General features: G+C 38.1%; 1 protein-coding gene across 4 annotated transcripts in view; it reads left to right on the plus strand.

Annotated features, from left to right (window-relative positions):
* LOC102230100 (ras/Rap GTPase-activating protein SynGAP-like) overlaps nt 1-24,368 on the plus strand; it is a 56,332-nt gene that overhangs the window by 10,319 nt on the left and 21,645 nt on the right. For 2 of the 4 annotated variants that reach the window (XM_023345354.1, XM_023345352.1), the window contains 10 exons: nt 134-237; nt 13,228-13,316; nt 13,409-13,530; nt 18,672-18,825; nt 19,900-19,998; nt 20,080-20,331; nt 20,421-20,756; nt 21,111-21,255; nt 22,742-22,886; nt 23,967-24,203. In XM_023345354.1, the coding sequence (XP_023201122.1) occupies nt 138-237; nt 13,228-13,316; nt 13,409-13,530; nt 18,672-18,825; nt 19,900-19,998; nt 20,080-20,331; nt 20,421-20,756; nt 21,111-21,255; nt 22,742-22,886; nt 23,967-24,203 (1,679 nt within the window). In that variant the 5' untranslated portion in view covers nt 134-137. The remainder of the gene's footprint in view (nt 1-133; nt 238-13,227; nt 13,317-13,408; nt 13,531-18,671; nt 18,826-19,899; nt 19,999-20,079; nt 20,332-20,420; nt 20,757-21,110; nt 21,256-22,741; nt 22,887-23,966; nt 24,204-24,368) is intronic. The other 2 variants (XM_023345353.1, XM_023345355.1) reach the window with 2 other exon arrangements.

The raw sequence follows: 24,368 nt of genomic DNA on the forward strand, positions 1-24,368 counted from the left end.
TTTAAATAATATATTTTCACATTTCATGTGTTGTTTGTTTATTTTTTGCCTAACATCTACTGTATGTGACTGTTGAGGTTGTTGGTTCATTAAAACTGAAAGTGCAAACTCTACTTGTGTCTGTGCCGTATAGCTGCATGGACACTTCTTCAAAGACGTGGCTGCCGCATCAGGGTCAGTTTGGCTTGGTTGGTCAAGCGGAGGTTTGCTGTGGTGGACCGGGAGTTTTGACGCCAAGTGAGTCAGTCCAGACACAAACCCGTCTGCTTCTCTGCTCCTGTCAGCTTTGTGTCGTTGCCCAGCCTCGTCCTCCAGTCCATGCCTTGTGGTCCGCTGAGGTTTTCTGTGTTATCTGTGTTTTTTATATGTATTCGCAAGGCTGTTGTTTGCTCTGTTTTCAGTGGTGAAAGGTTTTTAATGCCCGTCTGACTTCTGCTTTTCATGTCATGACTTTTCAATCCTTTTTTCCAGAAAAAATCCCCTTGTGCACTGAAGTTTTTTTTTTTTACCCTTTTCCCTGTATCCTCCACTGGAGCGTCACGTTTCCTCTGAGCCCTGCATTGACAGACTCCTTCTGTTTTATGTTGCCATCCTCTGGGTTAGATAGTGCCATTCCCTTTTTACACTCTCTTTGATAGACTCCAAGTCTTCCTTCTCCCATCCGTGGATTAAAACGTCTTCTTCAATTGGCTCCAGGACAGTCAACTCAGCGCATAAACCTGTTGTTTTTTTTAAATATCAAAACAGTAAAATAACAGTTTAAAAAATGAAAGGCAGAAACAAACTAGAGACTGTTTGTTTGCTTCCAGCTGCTCTGGGAATTTACCTTGTTTGAGCTGCATGTCAGTGATGTAATATGGATGTCGGGGAGCTTCTAACTCACACCAGAGTTTAAGAATCTTAATACCGGTGGCGCCACCTAGGGGAGGGGGCAACAACAAACAACACAATGCTTGCAGTCAAAAAGAATGAACAGCATTAAAAACATATTGAATTACTTACAATAAGACTTTATTTTGCACATCGGAGCAAAAAAAAAAATCTGGGTGTTCACTTCACCCTTTCTGTTCCTCTCTGCTCCCCATGTTTCACACCGTGATTTGCAAGTTAATGTTAGCGTAGCTATTATTACTACTTAATAAAACATTCGATATGTTATTGCACTATAACGATGGCCGAGGTGAAATTAACATATTTGTGATTATATTTGTTGGTTCACTTCCACGTTGCCAGATAAGAGAAAAATGTGCGTTAAAAAAATTAACATTATGGAGTGTTAATGTCCTGGTTAATTAATTTAATTTATTAAATAATATTTTAAAAAATGAAGAGCGGAAGACATGAGGAGACTGGTGTAAAACTCGCCTTGACCTTTCATTTTTCAGGCAAAAATTAAATGATGGAACAAAATATTTATTTAAAACACATCAGCAAGAAATTCTAATAAACAAAATCTATTTACTAAATGCATTACATATTCATGGGTTAAAGAGAGGCGTTTTGATGTGTTGCACAGTTGATTGGTTTATTATTTTATGTGTTCTCTATTTCTTTATCCACTTTTTAACACTCATCTCCCTGTAACAGTATAACTCTGTCGATCTGTTACTGCTTTTAGTTTTGAGGTTTCTCCTCCAAAGCTGCCATTGGCTCCCGTATCTGGTCATGCCCTTGGTGCATCTGCAGAGTCACGCCTGCTTAACTCTAGTTATTTCATTTGGCTCCATCCATTCACAAGCACAGTAATGACGCTTCTAAATACATTAGCAGAAATGAAGGTAGTTTGATGGAGAGCAGTGCACACGCTAGCAAACATGTTCCTATGGTAACGAGGCCACACTCCCCTTTGGCTAGAGCTCACACACGAGCACAGAAACGGGCAGGAGGAATACAGGAATGCTGAAAAAACACACATGATGGAAAACAAGTTCTGCTTATTTATTTAGGCTGTTGTTGAGGATTTTCACTGTAGCTGCTGCCGGTCACAAAACGCTGGAAGTCCAAACTTTTTTTGTGTGTGTTTGTGAGCTTAGCCGGTTTTCTCGAAAAGCTTGTCGGGATTCAGACTGATTGCAGTTTTTTTTTTTTTTTTTTTTCTGTGGATCTCTCCTGCCCACAGTGCCGCTTCTCCCTGAACCCCTCCACCCACCACTTTTTTAAAATCCCGCTGCTCTGCCTCTTCTGTGCAGTGTGCATTTACCTCGTTACAGTGATGTTTCTAAACATAGCACCGGAGTGGCTCTGACTACAGCCAGAGGTGGACCTTTTTTTTTATTTATATAAAGTAAACATATCGGTCCAAATTACTTTCTTTAAAATCACCGTTTGGATGTACAGCACGCTCCATGCTGTCAATATCATGTTCTCTTTTGGCACTAGAGTAGCATCTAGTTTTCTACTTGGTTTGAGCACAGAGTTAGGATCATTGACCAATCCTACTTTCACAATCTCTTTTGATTTAAACATTTTTTTTTTTGAATATTGTGTCCTTTATTATGGTCATCTGATCTTGCAAGTTTCTACCAGACCTTGGTCTGCAAACTCAGCCTAACCTTTAAAAAAATGTTTATTATTTCATAGTGAACCACTTTTGTTTGGCATCCTTATTCTGCGAAAGTATTTAAGTGATCTACTTTCTATTTGCTGCTAAAATCCTTCAGTTTTCATGAAAATCTCCTGGTATTTCAAAGAGTTCATGATCCCTTGAAACTATGTGTGACAGTTTTATGTTTTACCTCATCACACTACTGCACCTCTGTGTTTTGTTGGCAGACGGTTATCACTGAACTGGACACTTAAGATGTTTTTACATCCGTGTTTGTTACCCTTTGAGGGTAGACGCAATCCCTTCGCATTTTTTCCTATAAACGGCTACAGCGCGTTTGGCATCCACGATTTCATTTCTGTGTTTTGTAAATCGCAGCTCATACTAAAACCCCCTGGAGTGTTGCTGCTGGCCTGTCAAAGAGCCACTAAGTGGTTGCCAGGCGGTTTTCCTCCTGTCAGTCATGCTGATTGTTTGGACAGCTCTGCCCATGATGTGGTTTTAACTTTCAGCACATTTGACCTATTTGGTGGTTTCAAATGGTAAAGATTGCTGAGGTTAATATGGAGAATAGCCACTTTAGTCTGAGTTATTCAAGACTGGAGTTCAGGACAAAAATCCCACACAAGTGGAAAACACTTTTATTCTTTGTTTTGTCCAAACTTCGTGGTGTCTCTTCTAAAACTTCTGCACCAGAAGTGGCTGTATAACACTTTTTACTGTGCTTAAGCACATTTATTTGGATACCTGCAGTGACTTCCCACTCAAACTGAGAAATAACACCAACCTGTCACTTTGAATGGGCCAACTTGGTCTAAAAATATGGCTTGCAGTGAGCCATTCAGATCCGAAGTGGCTCAGTTTTGACAGGCAGAGCTCAGACAGGTAATCTTCAGCCTTTTTACTTTTCCATGTCTAGCCAAAGCTTCGACATCATAACACATCCAGATGTAATCCGTTAGAAGTAGGAACTTCAAATCATTACTAGTCTTCAAACAAAGTAAGTTAACAAACTGCGTCCAGGTGTGTGCACATTAAGTATTTTAGCTGATAATTACTGTATTAATTATCGAGAACCTAATATCCAGTAGAGCTGTTCAGGTCAAATCTATAACAATAGAACATAATTACAAAGCATTTAAAAAAAAAATCTCTATAGCGATTTTCATTATGTTATTTGACCTCCTTTCAATTCTAAAGCTTCGGCTGTTTGGCTTGAATCTCAGGTTTGAATTAATTGTCACAAATTCTATTTTGGCTTCATTTTTGTTTAATAAATAATCACAGCGTTAGAACCTTGTGAAGCCTGGATGAGTTGGGCTGTAGACCACTACAATAAGAATAGGTTGTAGTTTCTTTTTATATCATGAATGTTTGGAAAACACTGAAATCCTAAGCATAAAACTTATTGTCATTGTAGCGAGACAAACTATCACATCAACACTGCAAGTTCAGATGAGTTTTAAAATTTTTGATCCTTGTATCCTCAGAGGATTAAATAAATGTTTAATTAACTCATATTAGTACACCAGAGATCTGATTATTGTGGTAACTAAAGTACAAAACATAGTTCTGGTAATAAATAAAGCTCAGTGTACAAAAAATCTTAATGGTTCTTTCTTTCAGATTTTATTCTGCTTTTGGCTTTGTTTTCTATCTTTGATTCTCACAAACTCCTCTTTTGACCTTACCTGGCTCGGTTATATTAAAGATTTTTGAGATACCTTTGCTACAAATAAGCTCATGTAACCTAAGAAAAACATTACAAATGCAAAGGTACTTCCTTTTTTGTTACAGAAGCTGTTTACTGGAAAGACTTGATACTTAAAAAATTGACATTGCTCACTTTTCATCTCTTGATTCACTACAGCGGAGTCTTTTGGGAGAACGGCCTGTATCGCCTTTTATTAGATCTGGTCTAAATGGCAAAGTTCTGCATTATCCGATTTCAGTTTCTCAACATTAAATTTACTGTTTCACAGTTTATTTTAGTCATAAAGTGCTGAATCATTTTAGCAATAACATTCACACACCTGCATTGATTTTAACACCTTAGACTGTTGACTGAATTCAGGTTTAACAGGTTTTTTTTTTTTCTTCCAGCGACAGTCCAGCTCTTTTCATCAGAGTTTTATTTTACATAACTGGTGGCAAGAATCTGGCTTGGAGAGAAATATTACGCTGCTGTGCGTCGCCTATCTGCAGAAACTGTGAAATGGATTTGATAAATAAGTGCTCTATGTGCTTTCTAATTTTAGCTAGGCCATTAGCAAATTTATTATATTATGAGACTGAAGTAATGCTTATCTTGCCACATGCTGGTGTTTCTGAAAACTTGCTTGACAGTAGTCTAAACTGGAGCTAAATAATTTGTGAAAGATCAAGCCCTGTTAGATGACTGAAGTATGTGTACAGATAATTAGTGTGTTACTTGCATTGTGTGTGTAATTTGATAGGGGTGTATAGCTGATTTTGTGCTAGAGATCTAGGAAGTTAAGTTGAATTTTGATGCCACATTTTTCTTTTTTTATCATTAAAATTGCCTGACCATCTTCGGATAAAACTTCAATACTCTATACACCGTTTATGATTCTTCTCAATTTTTATGAGTTATTTATTGAATTACTTATAAAACAAGGCTAACCTCTGTCATGTCTGTGATATTAAGCATTCAGCATGGCGAGGGGAGTAAATCCTCATCAGTGCAGACCGAGTGTCTGCATAAAGATGAAGGAGATTAAATCATTTCATTGGGTCGTTATAAGTCACTTAAAGCTACTGATATACCAATAAATATAGGACAGATAGTGTTATGATGCTATAAGTATTTTTATATCTGGTTTGGGTTTAGCTGCAAAATCTCCCTCTGCTCTTTTGTTGCAGTCTGTTGTTTACATACAAGTATAAGTCTGTATTATAGAGCTTAAGAGGGGCACAATTCACCTCGCAGCCTCTCAGGCCACCTAAAAAATGGGCAACAGTAGCTAACAGAATCACAAAGAGAAAGGTGTATAATATTTACGCTATTTTAAAGCAATGTATTAATACTTATAGTTGCAATGAACTACAATTCAGTCTATTCGTGGATAAGAAATGGGTACGGAGAAAGTGTGTTCAACCGTGGTCTCCAGTAGGCGTTTAGCTTCCCAGAGGAAAATTTGTCAAACATCCAAGAGGTGGGTGTTGCTGGCAAGTCTCATCAAAAACCAACAGAAAATCCAACATAATTTATCAGAAATGGGGAAAAAAAACCCTCAAGATTCTTAGCTGTCGTGCAAACTCAGCATCTGGCTAAGATATGTGGGAGTCACTAAGGCAGCAAACTATATGTGGGCAGTTTCAGTAGGCGTTAGTCACAATATAGTTGGAAAGAAAACCACTCATGTGACTTTTGTGCCTCGAGAGAACGTTTGTTGTCTCGAGGCACTTTACAATTATTTATGGCTTGTGTTGTCATTTATTGCTTTTGTCTCAGTTCATTAATTCTGAGAGAACATTGTTTAATGTATATGATTCCAAAAATAAAGAGTAAAAAAAAGCAAAGTTGTGCATCTGTCAACACTGTGATTTATAATAGCCAACAACATATAAATATTTGTAATGGAATTTAATGACAAAATGCGTAGCAGATGCTGAATTCAAACAGTTTTCCTCATACAAAGAAATCAAAACGGAATAGCTTCTAAATCATGTTTTGTGTAAAGTGGAACGACACAGAACTGAACATAATTTATTCTACAGCAAAGCCTCTTTTGTTCACTGATCTTTATTTATTTCCATACATTTTCAATTGAATTCAAGACACGTTATTGACTGGGAGAGTCCAGCAGTTTTATTCTCTGAAATCAAAAAAAGTTTATATTTGGCTTTTGGATTCTTATCAAGACTGTCCCTGTACAATTTTCTCTTCAGCCTTCCTTTAATTATATAAACTTTGTCACTGCGGATCAGTGGAGAAAGTAGTTGTCCCATAATCTAAAAGTTGTTTTAGTTTCAGCTTCATGTCACATAACAGTGAGCCTTTGGGCACTCAAGTTGCAAACCGAGCTTTGCATCATGTAAAAAAGTGGGAGTAATTGTCAATTCAGCTGGGTGAAAATGACACTAGATTTAAAGCACTAAGGTTCATAAGATTGGATATACATTATGTAAATTCAGCCGATGTCCCACTTTTATATTTCCTGATTATTTGACCAGACTATTGCATATTCTCCCAATATTTCTGACGTCTTCTCAAAATGTTGTGTAGCAAACTTGAAACTAGCTCCAACATAGTTTTTCTACAGAAGTTCAGTTTTGTGCAGTGTGCATAGAAGTTGTAATTGTTTAGTTCAAATGCAATACTTGATAATTCCGGGTCTTTTTGCGGCTCTACATCAGTGGTCCTTTGCCTTTGGAGCTATGGATAATAAGACCGATTTTTTTTATTTATTTTACTCTTCTGTCAGAAGCTTTTCCAAAACCACATGGGGTGAGAAATTTTAAAATATGACCATGACCAGTCCCATCAGTATGTTTTGTAATGATAAGGATTTTGAAGGTCTTGAGAGTAGTCTTTGCTTTTAATCATAATGAAATGCTCCTTGTGTGAAAGCATGGTAATGAAAAATCTTTTTATAGCCCATCCGACTGAGCTGGGCGACAATTTAATTTGTATCTGCAAAATAATTTGCAGATGAGAGCAGGAATACATTAAAAATACGGACAAAAATCAGCTATTCTTGGCTTTCTTTGCATTTGTAGAGCTTGTTTTATGTTCAGTATTACCTGCGTCATTCCATTATTAAACATAACCTAATTTAATTCAGTTCAGTTTATTTACATAGCGTAGCGCTAATTCAAAACAAATGTTATCTTGAGGCACTTTACAAGCAAGCCATTTCAATTCAGTCACACGTATATTATAATTAATCCCACTTATCAAACATTTCAATAAGTTTGGTTAATTATTTAAATTAGTTTAAGAAGTTTTCTATCTATTGAAACCCAGCAGGTTGCATTCAATTTTGTGAACTTCCGATTACACTAGCCTAACCTTAAAGTAATAAATACATGGTTCAGTTTTTTCCAGTCGCTCCTGGAAAAGATATTTCTAAAACTGGCAATGTTCCTTTTAATTTATTCTAAATTTATAGATGTATTTGTTTTTATTCCTGACTGGGTTTTCACTCGGGTCATTATCAACATCTGGCTTCAATTTCACGTCATTATCATCAAGAGAAATCTGTTTACTGACAAAATCAGGTTCAACAGTCACTATCTTTGCACTGTAATTTGAATTCAAAACATATTTTACCAACTGTAGATGGATAGAAAATATATTTTAAGGCAACCTAATTGACCTACATTGCAGATTGGAGCCATCAGAAAAAGAGCAAATGCAAATTGTCTTCCCATAATTGCTGGTTATCTGCTGTCATGGACTGTGTTTACTGGATGGAATATGGCAATTACAGACACTTCCATATGACATGAATGCAGTATCTGCCCCAGCAGGCCTGTCTGTGAATCACTGGAGGCCTGTTGTTGTCAGATGCTCCAGACCAGTCACACTGAGATCCCATGTTTGTGGCCTGTGACTGGAAATACACCATTCAAGCTAGAGTGCAATATCAACAAAACAGGCAGCCACAATGAAATCTATTTCAGTCTTACTCAGATCTATCACCTCAATAGCATTTACCTAAGTTTTATTCTTTAGTTTTTTGGAGTTAAAGACATATAATGCATGTAGCTGCTTGACTGCACTTTGCTGAAATGGACACATTTAGTTGAATTTTGTCTGTAATAACCCAACCCAGCTGAAACCTGTCTGTTTTTCTCTGGGACTTTGGGCCAGAATTTCATTCTTGACTGTGCAGTTTTCTCCAGAGAACCCGCAACTCTGATAACACTGTGAGCAAATGAAACGGAGAGAGAAGGTTAACAGCTTCTATACTATGTGCGAAAACTTGATCACGTTGAATCTTGGGACTTGTTTTTAATAAGACCTGAGAACAGGGACTTCCTTCGCTACTTTTGTTGTTTAAAACCCCCACTCCTCTATACTGATACTCTCCAAATACCATATTTAGTTCATATTAATATGCCAGTTTTTGTGGGAATAGTTCTCTAGGGATTTAAATAATTGGAAAATCTACTTTGCATGTTATTTGCAGCTTTTAGCACCACTGAAGTTGCTAAAAGAATACATTTTTACACGGGCATATTTGCATAAAGACCTGTAATTGTAGTACATAAAGCTTCGACCAATTTTATAGTTATTACATATATATTATGTATATGTGTATATGTTAAGATTAAACAGGTTCTGTCTGCTTGAAAGCATTACAAATGAAAGTTGCCCTTTTGGATCAAACATTTAACTTTAAAATATTTTAAGGAAGTCCAGCTGCTTTACCCAAATTAAAGTTTAAATAACGTTTCTGCCTCCTCTACAGGTATCGCAACATATTTTAGATCAGAAAATACCAGAAATACAATAATCTTTGGTTTGGTTCTTTAACTGTTTGACTTTGAGCCTCTATTGAATGATTGATGTTGAACTGTGTACATTACTTTTTAACAGTATAATTTAATCTAACAAGTTTATGTTCCACCATCCTGTTTAAATTCAATTAACACCTAACGGTCAAATGTCCGCCTGGATATTTTTTGCTTATTTTAATTGTACGCAGTTCTTTAAATGTCCTGTGATTAAATATATTTGCCTATTTATCCATAAAAACCAGAACTTTCAATATCTAATAAGTTATTTTCGCAATTTAGCATTTATTAAAAGATTGCCCCTCAGATTAATTCCACTCCCTGCTACTGCGGGGGTGAAATTACCGTAAAAACTCGATATTTGCTGGAAACCGCGAAGTCTGCCCTTTTAGAAACCGTTGGAACTTTTCAGATTGCGCAGTGTGGTGGAATTACGGTACTGCAAATTTGGCCGGATCTTCGGTGCTACGTTTGGTCTGGAAGGGATAATAATATAGAGAAAAGAACATCAAACACAAAATAGGCTGTATAATAATAAAAAAAAGAGTACAAGTGCAGGGCCAATAGACAGTTTATGTACATAATACTAAAATTGCATGGCTGATGGTAGCATGCATAGATGACCAGAGCTCCTTCTTCTTCATGTTTGCTTTATTCTCTACATGGCTTGTGGAAAAGTACAAACAGGACTTCTTACTTCTTCTTTTTAGCAATGAAAAGAAAAGGTGTCACTTTTTCACAAAGGACAGATTTTGTGGAGTTCACAGGTAAAAGTTCTCCAATCAAAATACTTGCTCACCTGAGCTATGGCTCTCTGCAGCTACTCCAGAGTTGTTGTTTTTTTTTTTGCATGTTTCTGGTCTCAGCTGATTTCATCTGATGCTCTGAGATTAAAGAATATTAATAATTTTGCAAGGCACTGCACAATCCACTTGTGCCTAAATTTAAATAAGATTATTCTCATTCAAACCCAATCATGTAGTCACATTATAATCCAGCTACGTATGGATCCTAATTACAATGCAGAACAATTAAAAGTAATTTCTTGGACTTTATTTCACAGTAGCTAAAGTTCTTATGTCTTCTATCCTATTAAAAATTGTGGAATCGATATCTGTTCATGCACTATTTTAGACACAAAAAGTGTCAAAAATACAAAGTTTCCCAACATTTATTAATAGATATGATAAAGGTTGACTATGTTTCTTTAACACCCACTCTTAGTCTTTCTCTCTCCGTCTTTCTCTCTCCGTATCATAGCTAGCTAGAGGCTGTTGCCACCCACACGCTCCGTCTTGAGAGCAATTTACATTCAGAATGGCTCGACCGAACACATCCATCTGTTCTAATATGTCACGTCTACTTTAATCCGTCCTCATTGGAAAGCGACTGTAGATGCACGCAAAAAAAGTTTTTTCCCCCCCCACAAGGTCATTCAATTGATTTGCTGTGTTGTGATTTAGCTCCATGTGAACACACTCATAAAAATCTGAAGTCTTTCCCCCAGCTGAGGGTGATTGCCCCTCAGAGCCTGCTGATGACTCCTTTCTTCACGTCTGGTTTGAAGAAATGCAACTCTTTGCGCTGTGTTGCTTGGTGTTTTTTTTTTATCATCGTTGCTGTGCAGCTTTTTGTGCCAATATCTTTTACACTTCAAGTAGAAGCCCTTGGAGTTGTTTCCATGGGTACCAAACAATTAGCTGTGATTCAGAATAGAACCTGAAGAGTAGCCTACTTACAGGCACCGAGAGCGAGGGAATCAAAATCATAGGATGACGGCGTGTCTTGATTCTCTTTGAGAAATAAAAAAGAAAAAAAAGGATGAAACGGCTCCTCAGGGTAATGGCCAAGTTCTAAAAAAAACCCCCGAACAGATCAGTCACTGCCCAAAATAGAACCGTGGAGTGAAAAACAACATGAGACCTGCGTCTAGATTAAAAAAAAAACAAACACGACGCCTTACAGATCAATCTGCACGTTTTATTACATAACCAGAATAATCCAGGTGTAAAACTGCAGGAATTAAGGAAATATGTTACTTTATAAGAATTTGAGTTTATACTCACATTTGTACTTAATAGGCTTATTTGTGTTTCATGGCAAATTTACAAAATGTATAAATAAATCTTGAAATGCAGATTAAGTGACATCCATTCTGTTCAGTCAATTAGCTGAAATTGACTTTTACGCTCTACATTAGTTAAGTTAAAGGCCCTCTGAAATATTTTTAGTTCCCCAGTAATTGTGACCAAATAGGTGTTATATATAAGATATAATTGGCTGCCTTGCTAAACAACAACTTAAGCTGATTAATCACATTTTCTGGTTTGATTTCACAAACCACACTTTGAAAAACGCTGTTTTGGGTAACCAGAGATCAGAAATGGGGGCCAGCATTGTGTCCAGAATTAATTTTTTTTTATTAATATTTCTGTTAGCTGGAATAATGAAACATCTGTCTGTTTGTGTAGTTAAACTGCTTCCCTTCCTGGATTCCTTGCAGATATTTAGAAGGATGCATCATTTACTTAAAGTGACATAATGGACTTTAAAAAATTTTTTTTTTTACAGTTTTTAACTGTTTTTCTGATGGAAATGTTATTACTTTTCAAACATCTTAAGGATTTACTGTCATTAACATGGGAAGAGAGGACAATAGGCAGTGTTTGGGTCCAGGAATTATTTGTTATCTCACATTTATTAAGACTTGTGCCTTTATTGATACTTGACATTATGAGAAGAAAACAGTTTCTCACATCTGATGTGTGCAAAAATTCTACTAAACAATAACAGTAAAAATGGTAAAGAGGACGGAAATTAAAATATACCATATTCCACAATGTGTGGCAGAAAGAAGCAGCATCTTAAAGTTCACAGTAAAATAATAACATATTTTACCCTTGCAGAGCTTTAGTAAGTGCAACAAATACTCACTACTGTATGGTTATCTTTAAAGTCCTGCTTAGGTCAGCCTTTAGGCAAGGAAGGAAGAGAAGAAATAAAGTTATACGTGAACAGGGTTTGCACCCTCCTCATTTAGGTTTACATTGACATCATCTTTCTTGGCCATACAGAGAAAGCGTCAGCTGAGATTTCCTAAAGATAGTTGCTCATACTTTCATAGATCCACCACCATGTTGCTGAGTTTGTGCAAGCATAAGGACAGACTAAAGCTATATGTATCCAGATGAGTCATCACAGACTGTGGGCTTCACCTCCGATATTTCTCTTGCACCAACTTTTCTTTTGCATAATTTTACACTAAGCTGTGCAGTTCGAAACATTTCCTAGGCCAAATGTTGATCATTTTCTCACAGTCGATATGTACAAGCACCTTTTGACGGCTACAGTTTGCTTTTTGTGTCGCGGGAGTCCTGAAGCTGCACAGCAGCCCCAGACCATCATACTACCACCACCATGTCCGACTGCTGACTTGATTTATTGTTTTTCTTTGAAATGCTGATAGTTGTACCACAAATGTGAACTTTTATATTCCGCCCACTCTTTCACTGTATGTTTTTGTTGTATTTCAGAGTGTTGCCAAGAAAGTTTCTTTGTACCGGCCCACCTTGTGCATAGAATGGCAATAAAGCTGTCTTATCTTCTCTGTCTTATCTGTTTAGATGTGGCTGTGTTGTGTTCCTTTGAGATTTGTTGGCCTGCTTCATGTTGTCAGAACGATTTGGATGGTTTTCGTCATTGTAAAGTTCTGGCATAAATTAAAACTGGGTGTGGTTCCTAAAATTTAACTCAGCTTTGCTAAAATCGTGGCTAGTGGCAGCAACTTGAAAAGACTTTTTTATGTATTTGAAAACTGTTGAAGTACATATATTTATGTTCTTTGTATTTCAGAAATTGCAAACGGACGCTTTATGTTCAATGTAATGAACAATATAGTATTCAATGATAAACTTTCATGAGTAATAATGAAGCGTCATGCAGTTCAACAAAGATTGAATGTGGACAAAACAATAAGGTCTAACAGACCATAAAATCTTCCACTGAAATCTTCCAATCATGTTGACTGTCAGAATTAAAATATGTGGTATCTTAAGACCATCCTTTTATAAATAAGATTTATTCTGAATATAAGATAATATAGAACATTAAAGAGCACAACTGATTAGTTAGACAATGTAAATCTTATTCATGACTGATTTTCTTGCTTCCTTTTTCATGACGTTGTCCTCTTGCAGACCAATCCCGCAGGGCAAGTTTTGCCTCTGTAAGACAGTCGAGTATGGAGACTCCTCCTAACACGACCCCTCAGCCCTTCAGGCAGCCGGTGAGTTCAGCAAAAACACCAGAATGTGTTTTTCTGGTACAGACCCATTGAGACTTTTATGGGATCTTTTGTTTGTTGTGTTTAATCTTTAGAGTTTTCTCAATCGGAGGCTGAAGGGCTCCATCAAGAGGGCGAAAAGCCAGCCGAAGCTGGACCGGACCAGCAGCTTCAAACAGATGATTCTGCCCCGGTTTCGTAGTGCTGACCAAGAGAGGTAAGTCATGAAACGAAAGCCCCGAAACTGTGAAAATTTTGCAAGCTTTACTAGTTTGGCTTGTGGAAACAAAAAAATTGATACAGGTTTTTGAGTTTTTTGGAAACATTCCCTTCACTTCTGGCTTGTTTTGGTCTATCCCAACACAAACCGGCACTCAGATGTTTGATTGGGCTGCGACAAAAACTCGGAAAAAGTCAAAAATGTTGTTAATACTTTTGAGAGGCAACATTTACAGTGGCACCTAAAATTATTCAGCCCCCACTGCTAGTTAGGTTTCTGTGCAAAATATACATGCTAGATCCAAAAAGATAAATAAAACAAGAACCACTTGACTAATTCTACAAATGCTTTCTTCAAATTCCACTCAAAATGTCAATTTTAAATACCGGCCTCAAATTATTCAACCCCATCAAGATCAGCATATTAAAAGCTCAAAAGACCAACCTTTGGTTCCTTTGACCTGCTGCAAATGTGATTCATGCCTGGACTGCAAAGTCTGGCAGGATCTCTGAGGAATCTAAGCTCACTAGATGCAGGTGAATGGACTTCAGTTCATTTATATTCCTCAGTTTCCGTGCTGTCACAACCTTTTTCCAATCCCACCAGAGACTTTCAGTAGAGTTTAAGTAAAACGACAATGAAAGCAACACTGGACGTTTTCTGAAACCGAGCCTTGATGAACTCTGAGATAAGCTTGGGAGCCGTGGGATTCTTGCTGAATCCGTCTGCTTTACACTCACTGCAGGCTCCCAGTACCAGGGGAAGAAGAGAAATCCCAGAGCATCAATGTGTTTTACTTTAGGGTTGTAATTCTGTTCAATGTAAGCTTTATTCGTCTTCATCCCGGCATACTACTGATAAGGTCTTGCTAAACGTCTTTTGCAGTCAGTCCAGCGTTTTTGACCAGCTGGATTCTGGTAGCAAAATCTGATGCCAAACAACATTACTTCTCTTGGCCCACATCCAATGGGATGCTGGAAAAGATTATTGTTGTGTCCAAGTTGTGCTAAAAGGAGCTGACCTACCACCAAAGCTGCTCAAACCTAAAATATAAAACATGTTGCAGCAGCACGGACGTCCCTAATGCTAATATCAGCATTCATAGTCCACATTTCAGAGAAGCTACATCAACGATCAGGTGTTTAAAAACAATAAATATCTTTGTTGTTGAGCTTATGTGTCTACTTATCCCCCCACTAATGAAGCCTTTGAATGTTTGCATTTGATATGCCTGAGACTACACCTGATTTACAAATGTGCGCTCTGATGCATAACGGTAACCAATGGGTAAACATTGAAACTAGGATTTATTGTTAAGTTTGGACAAAATCTCTCCAAACTATTTAAACTGTTCTTTTGCAATTTGTTTATTGCAAACATCTGAACTAAATGTGCAACTAAAACTAGTTTGCAGTGGGGCGGTTAAATAATTTTGTATGCAACTGTGACACATTTTGCCTTGATAAAAGAAGTTTAATCAGTAATGCTTTCATAATGAAATTTAATTTAGTAAAAAAAACAGAAACAAAGTGAAGCTCTAGTGATACCAGAGGAATTGTTTTCACCACATGCTTACATTTATCTTGTCTGAGAGACTTTTATTTATTTAGCCCTTTTTCTTTTTTTACATTTTGTCGGAACGCAGCAGCTCGCAGCTTTGGAGCGTCTCATGACAGACTTCTTTTGTTTTGTGTGTGTGTGGGGGGGGAGAAGGGGGAGGTCACATCCTCAGCTGGATCTTGCGCTTCAAAATTTTATGCAACCTTCACACAATCCAGTCACGAAGCCCATATGGGAAATACAAGAATGTCAAGAGGGAGTAAAAATGTATCGCTGACGGCACACTTTCCCGTCACAGCGGGAGGCGCTTTGCAGACATATTTGGGGCTGGTGTGGATGTCCGACATGGGAGAACGAAGAAAGTGTCATTTAGCAGAGGATGTGGGAAAACCTCGTGTGCTAGAATGCAATGTTTCAGATGTCGAAATAAATCATAAATTAACTCGGTGGATTGTGTGGGGGCAGCAGGGATGGAGCCTGTGAGCGAAAGCTAAATGATGTTGGGGTTTGAGTCGGCGCGCCCCTCTCACCGCTGCCTCAGACAGCTGCCCGCACAGCTCGCTTTGAGTCCTGCCCACACACGCTTAATTCACTCGGTAGCATTAAGTTGACTTTCCTGTAAACCCTCGGCATCCAACTTCACACTCGAGCTTTTCGACACAGCTGCTCTGGCTCGGCTGCCAAAGTCTGTTGATTTTATCAGAGCACTTTTTATGCGCGGCGGTCATGATTATTCAGTGATGATCGGCATTAAATCTGCATATTTATCAACTGTTTTATCCGGTATTTTTTGTTTCTGTCAGTCCTCCTGCCTTTTTAAAAAAAAATAATCCAACTTAAATTTCAACATTTTCACAGTTTCAAATAAGGAAACACGATGAGGGAGAAAACATTCCATTATCGTAGTCTGTGTGAGATGGAATAGAATTTCTGAAAACTGACCAGCCTTTTTTTTTTTTTTTGGTACTGTATTCAAATCTGTGTGTGCCGCCAAATCAATTTGCCACTTCTTATTTAGCTTCAATTAGATTCGCCTGACCCTGAAATGATTCGGGAGCCAGTGATGGAGATGATAACACTCCCATCCTTTCTCAACAATAAGGTTTATTCTCACAGAGTGCTTCAATTTGGTTCACCCTTGTGCATCCACTTCCACCACAGAGATTAGACCAGTTTTTTCAAGGCATGTACCTTGCGGTATATCTTCTGTGCACCAGTACAATTTTTAGATCAAGCTTCAACAAAAAAAAAAAATAACAAAGTGTCCACTTTAAAAGATTACAGGAATGTCTCACTGCTTTGAAGAGAAAATGCTAGACTTGACTGTAGAACCAGTTCAGCCTAAGATGCACGATAGAGAGGATTTCAGAAACATCATATTAAAATACCTAATCTTACCTCGATGTTAGTATTTAACTCCAAAAGTGAATGTGGATTTACAAAATGACAATGTTATACTGAAGAACATTCAAGCTTGTTATTTAAACCCTAATGTCAGACTAGCCCTTTCCTTGTTTTAGGTCTGTTTGGATTACCAAAATTATTTATATTTGTTTCCTTTTTCTCAGAACAGTTTGCTGAGATGTTGGCTCATTCCTTTCTGCAGTATTTTATTTTCATCTCTACCTACAATTTTTTTTATGGAACAGAAATCAAGGCTTTGTGATGATCAAACATTGAGTTTATTTTCCTGAAGACTTGTGTAACAAACTGGACACTGAGGGATCATTCCTCATTTGGAAGACCAGTTTTCATGAAAGCTGCAGCTCTCTATCTGAGATGTTGCTTCAGTATTTCCACAAAACGGTATTTTCTCTTGATGCGATTTATTTGGTGAAGTGCACCAGTCCCTCCTGCAGCAAACAGCTCAGTAACATAATGCTGCCACCCTCACAGTTGGGATTGTTTTCTCAGCTTTGCAAGTTTACCCCTTTTTTGTCCAAATGAAAAATGGTCAATAAATAAACACTTTAAGTTTAGTTTCACCAACTAAAAGCTAAGATCAGGACTCCACAGCTAAGATCTATTTCTCTGAGTGCATCTGCAAACTTCATTATATACGTCTTTTGGATTATTGACTATTTCATCAGGGAGTGGCCTTTGTTGGCATACGAGTGGATTCAATGTTTATAATTGTCCCACTCAGGTATCTTTTTTTTTAAAAAAAGATGAGCATTCACACCAGTCTAGTCGGGGTCCAACATATTCTTTTAAACTTTCACCTTGATTTATTTAGATTTTTCCATGTCATACTTAGTATGTGGTCTGTTTGACATGTTGCTTTACAAAAACATTAAAATTTGTGCCTCCTTGTCTTTCAAATGTTGTGAACAAGCTATTAGAAGCTTGTGACATAATTATCAGCTTTATGTCTCCATCTTTAATGTCATCTCTCTCCAACCTTTCAGTTCATTGCTGTTTTGTTTGCAGAGGTACTATTAGCTAAAATACAAACATTTTGTTTGCCCTTAAAAGAGAAAGTGGGAAAGCAAATCAGAGAAGTGTGTTTTCCAACCATCAGCACAGTAGCAGCCACTGCGGGCTATTTTCTAGCACTAAGCACCAGCCACAACAATAACTCATTCTGCCTGATATTGTGTAGGTCTACCTCGGGACACCTCTTACCCATCAGGGCATCCTGCAGTTGTGCCATATTCTGTGTGAAATCAAGGTGTCTTTGTTATGATTCTGCTGCTCCAGAGCCTTTTTATGATGCTGCAAAACTACATTGTCCTGCTGAGGATATGGAGCAATTTTAAAACCAAGCACAAGCGAATAAAGGACATCTGACACAACTTCCCAAGGACAAACAACCACACACACACAGGCCCCCACACACACCCCCACACACACACGCACACACACTGCAGTTAAACTTTGTCGTTCATTTTCTCCAACATTTCATGTCACACCATACATCGCTTTATTTCTGTTTTGTAATTAGCCTGCTCTAAAATGGCACACTATATTTAATCACTAGGATCATTTTAATATCAATGTGTGCAACATCAGAAACTATAACTTTCAGTATGTGGCAGGATAAGATTGTTTATTTGTTAAGCACTCCCTATTTCACTGTGTTTTCTCCCCACAGCCAGTTTATTTTAGTTTTCAAGATGTTAAAGTTCAGAGGTAGAGATGGACACATTGTTATTGCAGAAAAACAATCTTTATTATTTGATCCTAATACCAAATGAAATATGTTGAAGGTTCTGAATGTCGTGTGGGGTGTTAATATTTTTTTAAGGGTGTGTAGGTGTTGATGGGCGGTAAAGTAACATCCATATGAATCCCAGGAACCTGAGCTTCGCCAGGCCGGCCAGAGCATTGATGAATTTATTTTTCTTTTTTTCTACTGTTTTTAAATGTCATCCCCGATGAACTGATGCAAGCACAACATTCAAAGACATCAATTTTTGCATGTGTTCCAGCTCCAAGTGGTAAAAATAAATCAGCAGGTTAAGTGAAATTTTCTGAAATACACACCAACACTCGATGATTTTCCTCTGCTGTGACTCGCGTTGTAAAAACATCCATATGAATTCTGAATCCAAGTCGATGTCTCCTTCTCTCACCAGGACTCGGTTGATGCAAAGCTTCAAAGAATCCCACTCCCATGAGTCCCTCCTTTCCCCCAGCAGTGCTGCAGAGGCTTTAGACCTAGTTCTGGATGAAGATGCCATTATCAAGCCTGTCCACTCTAGCATTTTAGGACAAGAGTACTGCTTTGAGGTGTGTTAATCTCTCTAACCTTTTCCTTTTCTGTGTTTTTTTTGCCTGCCTGTCACTTTTTTTCTCTTTTTCTCCAGCTGAAATTATGTAACATTTGCGCTACGGCTGCACAGCCTCTTCATTTCTGTCTGGAGCTTATATTTTTGATAAATATAGTTCATTAGTTAATTAGAGCTAATATAATGAAACAGATTGTTGGAGTTACAAGTTTTGTTGAGCAGAGATATTTAACGATTAAGGCTTGCAGGTTTGGGGGTTTGTGTCGTATGTCATCTTCGAAAAACACGTTATAAAATAAGCATATTTAAATCAAGTGGAATTCATCCCCTACGCCTACTAAATGCATGACGTTTTGGGGATATTTGCAGGTTGCCAATCCATCACAGGGTAATACAGATCCCCTCTGGGCTAATTAAAGTGGTTAATTATTCTAACGTGCATATTTATGGACTGTGGGAGGAAGCCAGAGAAGCAACAATTTCAAAATGCCATTAACGAAGGCCTCTGACTGGAATTCAACCCCAGCACCTTCTTTCTGCAAGGCAACAATGCTGATAACTGTGCAGCCTAGATGCAGCACAATGCAGTAAAGTTCGGTTTATTATGCCAGTATTTTGTTGACATAGCGATCAGTTTAGGGGCCAGTATTGAAGAATAGGCTTCATTAATCTAATTTTAGAGAAATTCTATTCATTTTAGATTAGTCTAGATCAGCTCTTTCCCGTCTAAGTGCTCTTACCACATTTGTGCTTGTCCCTGAGGTAAGAGTGGCTTTTCATACTATTTTTAGTTCAGCAGAACAGCTGCATTTCACTCAAGAGATATACAGATTTCACTTAAGCCTCTTAGGAGGCAAAAATTGGTTTACACTTTGTATAATCAGGGGAGGATAAAAAGAAAAGACCTGAAGTGAAAAACTCAAGTGAAAACTAATAAGCCTGTCCTCCACGGAGTGTTTTAATTTAGTTGCAATCTGCATCTTTACCCCTAAATGTTTCTGAATCTTACAACTTGGATTGGAAAAACAAATCAGTCGCAAAGAAATCAGTGTCATTAAAAATGCTTGGTCTTCAGGTAACCACCAATTCAGGGACAAAATGTTTTGCCTGCCGATCAGCTTCTGAAAGAGACAAATGGATTGAGAATCTGCAACGAGCGGTCAAACCAAACAAGGTATTCTCAGTGGATTTTTTTTTGTGTGTGTCCAGTTAAGTTTAACATTCAAGCCTCCTGGGTTGTTTAACGCAGTTATAGCACTCTTTTCAGGACAACAGCAGGCGGGTGGAGAATGTGCTCAAGTTGTGGATAATTGAGGCTCGAGATCTTCCAGCTAAGAAACGCTACTACTGCGAGCTTTGTCTGGACGACATGCTGTACGCGCGCACCACCAGCAAACCCCGCACCGACACGGTCTTCTGGGGAGAACATTTTGAGTTTAACAATTTGCCAACCATTCGTAGCCTTCGTTTGCACCTTTACAAAGAGACAGATAAAAAGAGACGCAAGGTAAGCATTTCGTTTCAGCACTTTTTATATGTTTGATCTAAAAAATACAAAGCATATCAGGGTTAAAATCCGTCTTGCTTGCAAACTAGGAGAAAAGCACATACATCGGCCTCGTCAGCATCCCAATATCCAGCATCACGGGCCGGCAGTTTGTTGAGCAGTGGTACCCGGTGATACAGTCCAGTGTTTTAGCCAAAGGTGGCGGCGTTGGAAGTGCCAAAGTGATCAATGCTTCGCTGCGTGTCAAGTCGCGCTATCAGACTATGAATATTCTCCCAATGGAGCTGTACAAGGAGTTTGCCGAGTACATCACCAACAACTACCGAACACTGTGCGCGGTGCTGGAGCCGCTGCTGAGCGTGAAGAGTAAAGAGGAGGTGGCGTTTGCTCTGGTGCACATTCTTCAGAGCACAGGGAAAACAAAGGTAAATAAAGAATCAACCAACAAAATATTTGGGCTGTGTTTAGCAAATATCGTTCAAAAGACGATTTATTAGCAAATCAACAAATTTACTCCTGTAAATATTACTGTTTACGGCAACTTTTCTTAAAACTTCCTAATAAATAAATATCTTAGTCATTTATTTATTAGAAATTAGCATTTTAAATGCAATAGTTATGTTTTAATATTACTCAACTTTTTTTTGCAATGTTTTTCTTTTAAATGTATTTTTTTCTGACAGCTGTAGCTAAATTACCTTTGAGATTAATGATACTATAAACTCCCCTTGCTTGCAACTTTTCTGTTTTATTGAACTTCACGTTGTGTCTCCTCGTAGGAGTTTCTTTCAGACATGGCGATGTGTGAGGTAGATCGATTTATGGACCGTGAACATTTGATCTTTCGGGAAAACACACTGGCTACAAAGGCTGTGGAAGAGTACCTCAAACTAATAGGTCACAGATACCTCAAGGAAGCTATAGGTAAGACCGCCAGTAGCTCCGGTGTTAAAAATATCTAATTTAAAAAATGACCAAAAATGAGATGATCGCTTACAACATCGTGGTGTCTTCCTTGTATAGATCCCTAAATACATTCAGTAGTTGCCATCTGATTGGTTAAGTCACCATTTGTGTTTACAAATAGCTTAAAAGGTGTATCCAATAAAGACTGTTGACTAGATCTTTCAAAATGTACTATCTCTACTTTTACTTCCTATCTAAGTTTTCTAGCCATCTTAGCAGATGTTTGACAAATCTCATACCATTTACTCCTTAGCCTTATTTAAAAGGTAATGCTCATTTTCCACCTTACTGACCTCCAGTAAGAGATATTTTCCTTATGTTTTATTATGTTGAGAATAATATTAACACTATTATTCAGCCTTGATTCAACTGGTTTACTGACCAGATGAAACTGATTTAAGTGAGACCGTTCATTTTTTTCTATCTACCTTAGTCAGGATTGCAGTAGCTTTAATGACTTGGCCTTTGATGTACTCTGAAATGTGATGTTCTGAATTTTAAGTTTAAATACGACAACAACAAAAATAACACCTCCCTGAAGTCATAATTCTGATTTGACAATTGGGGATCCTCAAGCAAACCTGAATTCAGTACTAAATGTGGTTGACGTGCATGTCAGATATTGTAAGGGTTGCAGGTGCTACTTTGTCTCTGATGGTTTGCATTTCATATGAGCAGAAACACAAACAGCACTGTATGGCAGTCTTTGTAAACATTTGTGTTTTGCAGATTAAATGGATGAAAAAACTCCTCAGGTTGTGTTGCTAATAGCAGTAAGCAATCCAAAGTAAGCAAAAGACAATGTGTTATGAATCTTTGATGAATCCTAGACCTAGTAAAACGCCTTGTTCCGAACTGAGTTAGCCTTAGTGATAATATATATAAATCCTAGAATACCTGTCTCTGTACATCCTCAGTATATCTATCAGTAAAAGGTGAGAAGAGGAAAAAAGAGGATTACTGATGATTTTTGGCTGGAGTTGGTGGCATTTTTCCATGCAAGCTGGACAGGCCTGGAACCCCCTGGTTGTTAAGGAAAGATTTATGAAGATAAAATTTGACTTGTAGGAGAAATGCAATGGGCTGTTTTTGCACTGTGGTGAATTGTGTACCTGTTAGTACTTCATGGGTGATCTTTTACATAAATTCAAATTATACCAAAACGTCCTTTAAAAACCAATGCATTTTGCCCTTGAAGTGTAAACAGTGGGGTTCATGTCGCCTTTAAAGAATGCCGATGTGAGGAGGCTCCGAGACCGAGTAATTTTAATAAAATAAGGATTTATTTCAATCAAGCCCATCACCCAGACATTGCCATTTTTGTCATTCTCCACTCTTCAGGCACGATCAGGCATTCCTTACCAGGCATTTTTTAGCCTCTCGGCATATATCTTTGGCTTCGGAATTTCCTCTAAGTCCCAGATCTCTGTTGTCCACTTTCCAGGTGATTTCATTCGAGCCTTATACGAGTCTGAGGAGAACTGTGAGGTGGACCCAATGCGTGTCCCACCATCAGTCCTTGCTGACCACCAAGCCAACCTCCGGATGTGCTGCGAGCTTTTACTCTGCAAGATCATCAACTCCCTCTGGTCAGTTCTTATTCCATATTCATTGTTGAGGATAAATTTATGATTATTTGCATTTGAAGACTCTGTGACCATGTGCTGCACTCTCAACAATTCAAGCCCTGAAAATCTGTAAAACGCCTCAAACTTGATTAATCTTTTGTCAAAAATCAATGTATTTTACATTATATCATATGAACAGAAGCACAAATAATTAGATCTTTCTAAAAAAGTCTTAACATTTTTTTTCAAACACCAAATATATCCTAATATGTATGGTGAAAATGGAAACTGTCAGTAAAAGCTAAAATCCACAGTCTTCCTTATTTCCGCTCTTGGCATTACAGCCAATCAAAGGCAACAAAAATGTCAAGTAGCAGTTCACCTCATTATTCATGTTCATGTTGTCGGACTGCTTCTGCTTAAGTGATTTCATTTTATTTTTATTTTTTTCCCCCAATTCCAGCAGTAATCAGAGCTGGATGTGACTCGTAACGTTGAACTAAGAAATTGTGGTTAATCACAATTAATTCTTAATTGAATAAGGGAAAATCTGTTACGGAGAAAATACTTTTTTCACTGCACTTCAGGTAACAGAGCCTGTGCTCCACCTCATTTTCACATGTCAAGGATACAGAAAGTGATAGATTACTGGCTAAAGTTCATTTTGATCAAGTGTACATTAAACAATGGTTTCAGCTGCATATATTTTTGATAAATTGTGAAATTACAGCTATTTCCTTTGAATATGTGTGCTCAGATTAATGTTTTGTTTTTATATAACAATTGCTTTTACTTAAGTTGGGGTAACATTGATTAAACACACCGGATGCTGTTTTGATGTTGCATGTTTCAAGATAAGGTTAAGAAGTCTGTTTGATTTCAAGTGAAATTGTTCGTCTGTGTAACAGAGAGGTATAGAAAAAACAACAACAGCACAAGACTTCACTGTAAAAAAAGAAAAGAAAAGTATTCAACAGAAATGTTTCCTCTTGAAGAGAGTAATATGGCTGGGTAACTTTCTATAACTTTCAGTCTCCCGGCATTTCCACCTCGCTGTTCTCCCTGACAGCTGCTGTAATAAGAACAATGTTCTTGTTTCAGCATCTTTCCCCGGGAGCTGAAGGAGGTTTTTGCCTCTTGGAGAGCCAGATGCGCCGAGCGAGGAAGAGAGGATCTCGCCGACAGCCTCATCAGCTCCTCCCTGTTCCTGCGCTTCATGTGCCCGGCCATCATGTCACCGTCCCTGTTCAACCTGATGCAGGAGTACCCGGCCGAGCGCACGTCCCGCACGCTCACGCTCATCGCCAAGGTGATGCAGAACCTGGCCAGCTTCACCAAGTGAGTCTCCTCGGCTCTGCTGCGCTGATTCGATGTGGTTAATTTTTAGACCTGCAGACGCTCGGGTGGGATGGCCTAACCTCGCCGAAATAGAGGATTGCAGTTTTGCCTGCGAGGGTTTAAGCTGTTACTCACACGCAGTGAGCTCAGAGCCTCTCTTCAGTG

This window comes from Xiphophorus maculatus, chromosome 13, assembly GCF_002775205.1.
Source record: "Xiphophorus maculatus strain JP 163 A chromosome 13, X_maculatus-5.0-male, whole genome shotgun sequence".
NCBI lineage: Eukaryota > Metazoa > Chordata > Actinopteri > Cyprinodontiformes > Poeciliidae > Xiphophorus > Xiphophorus maculatus.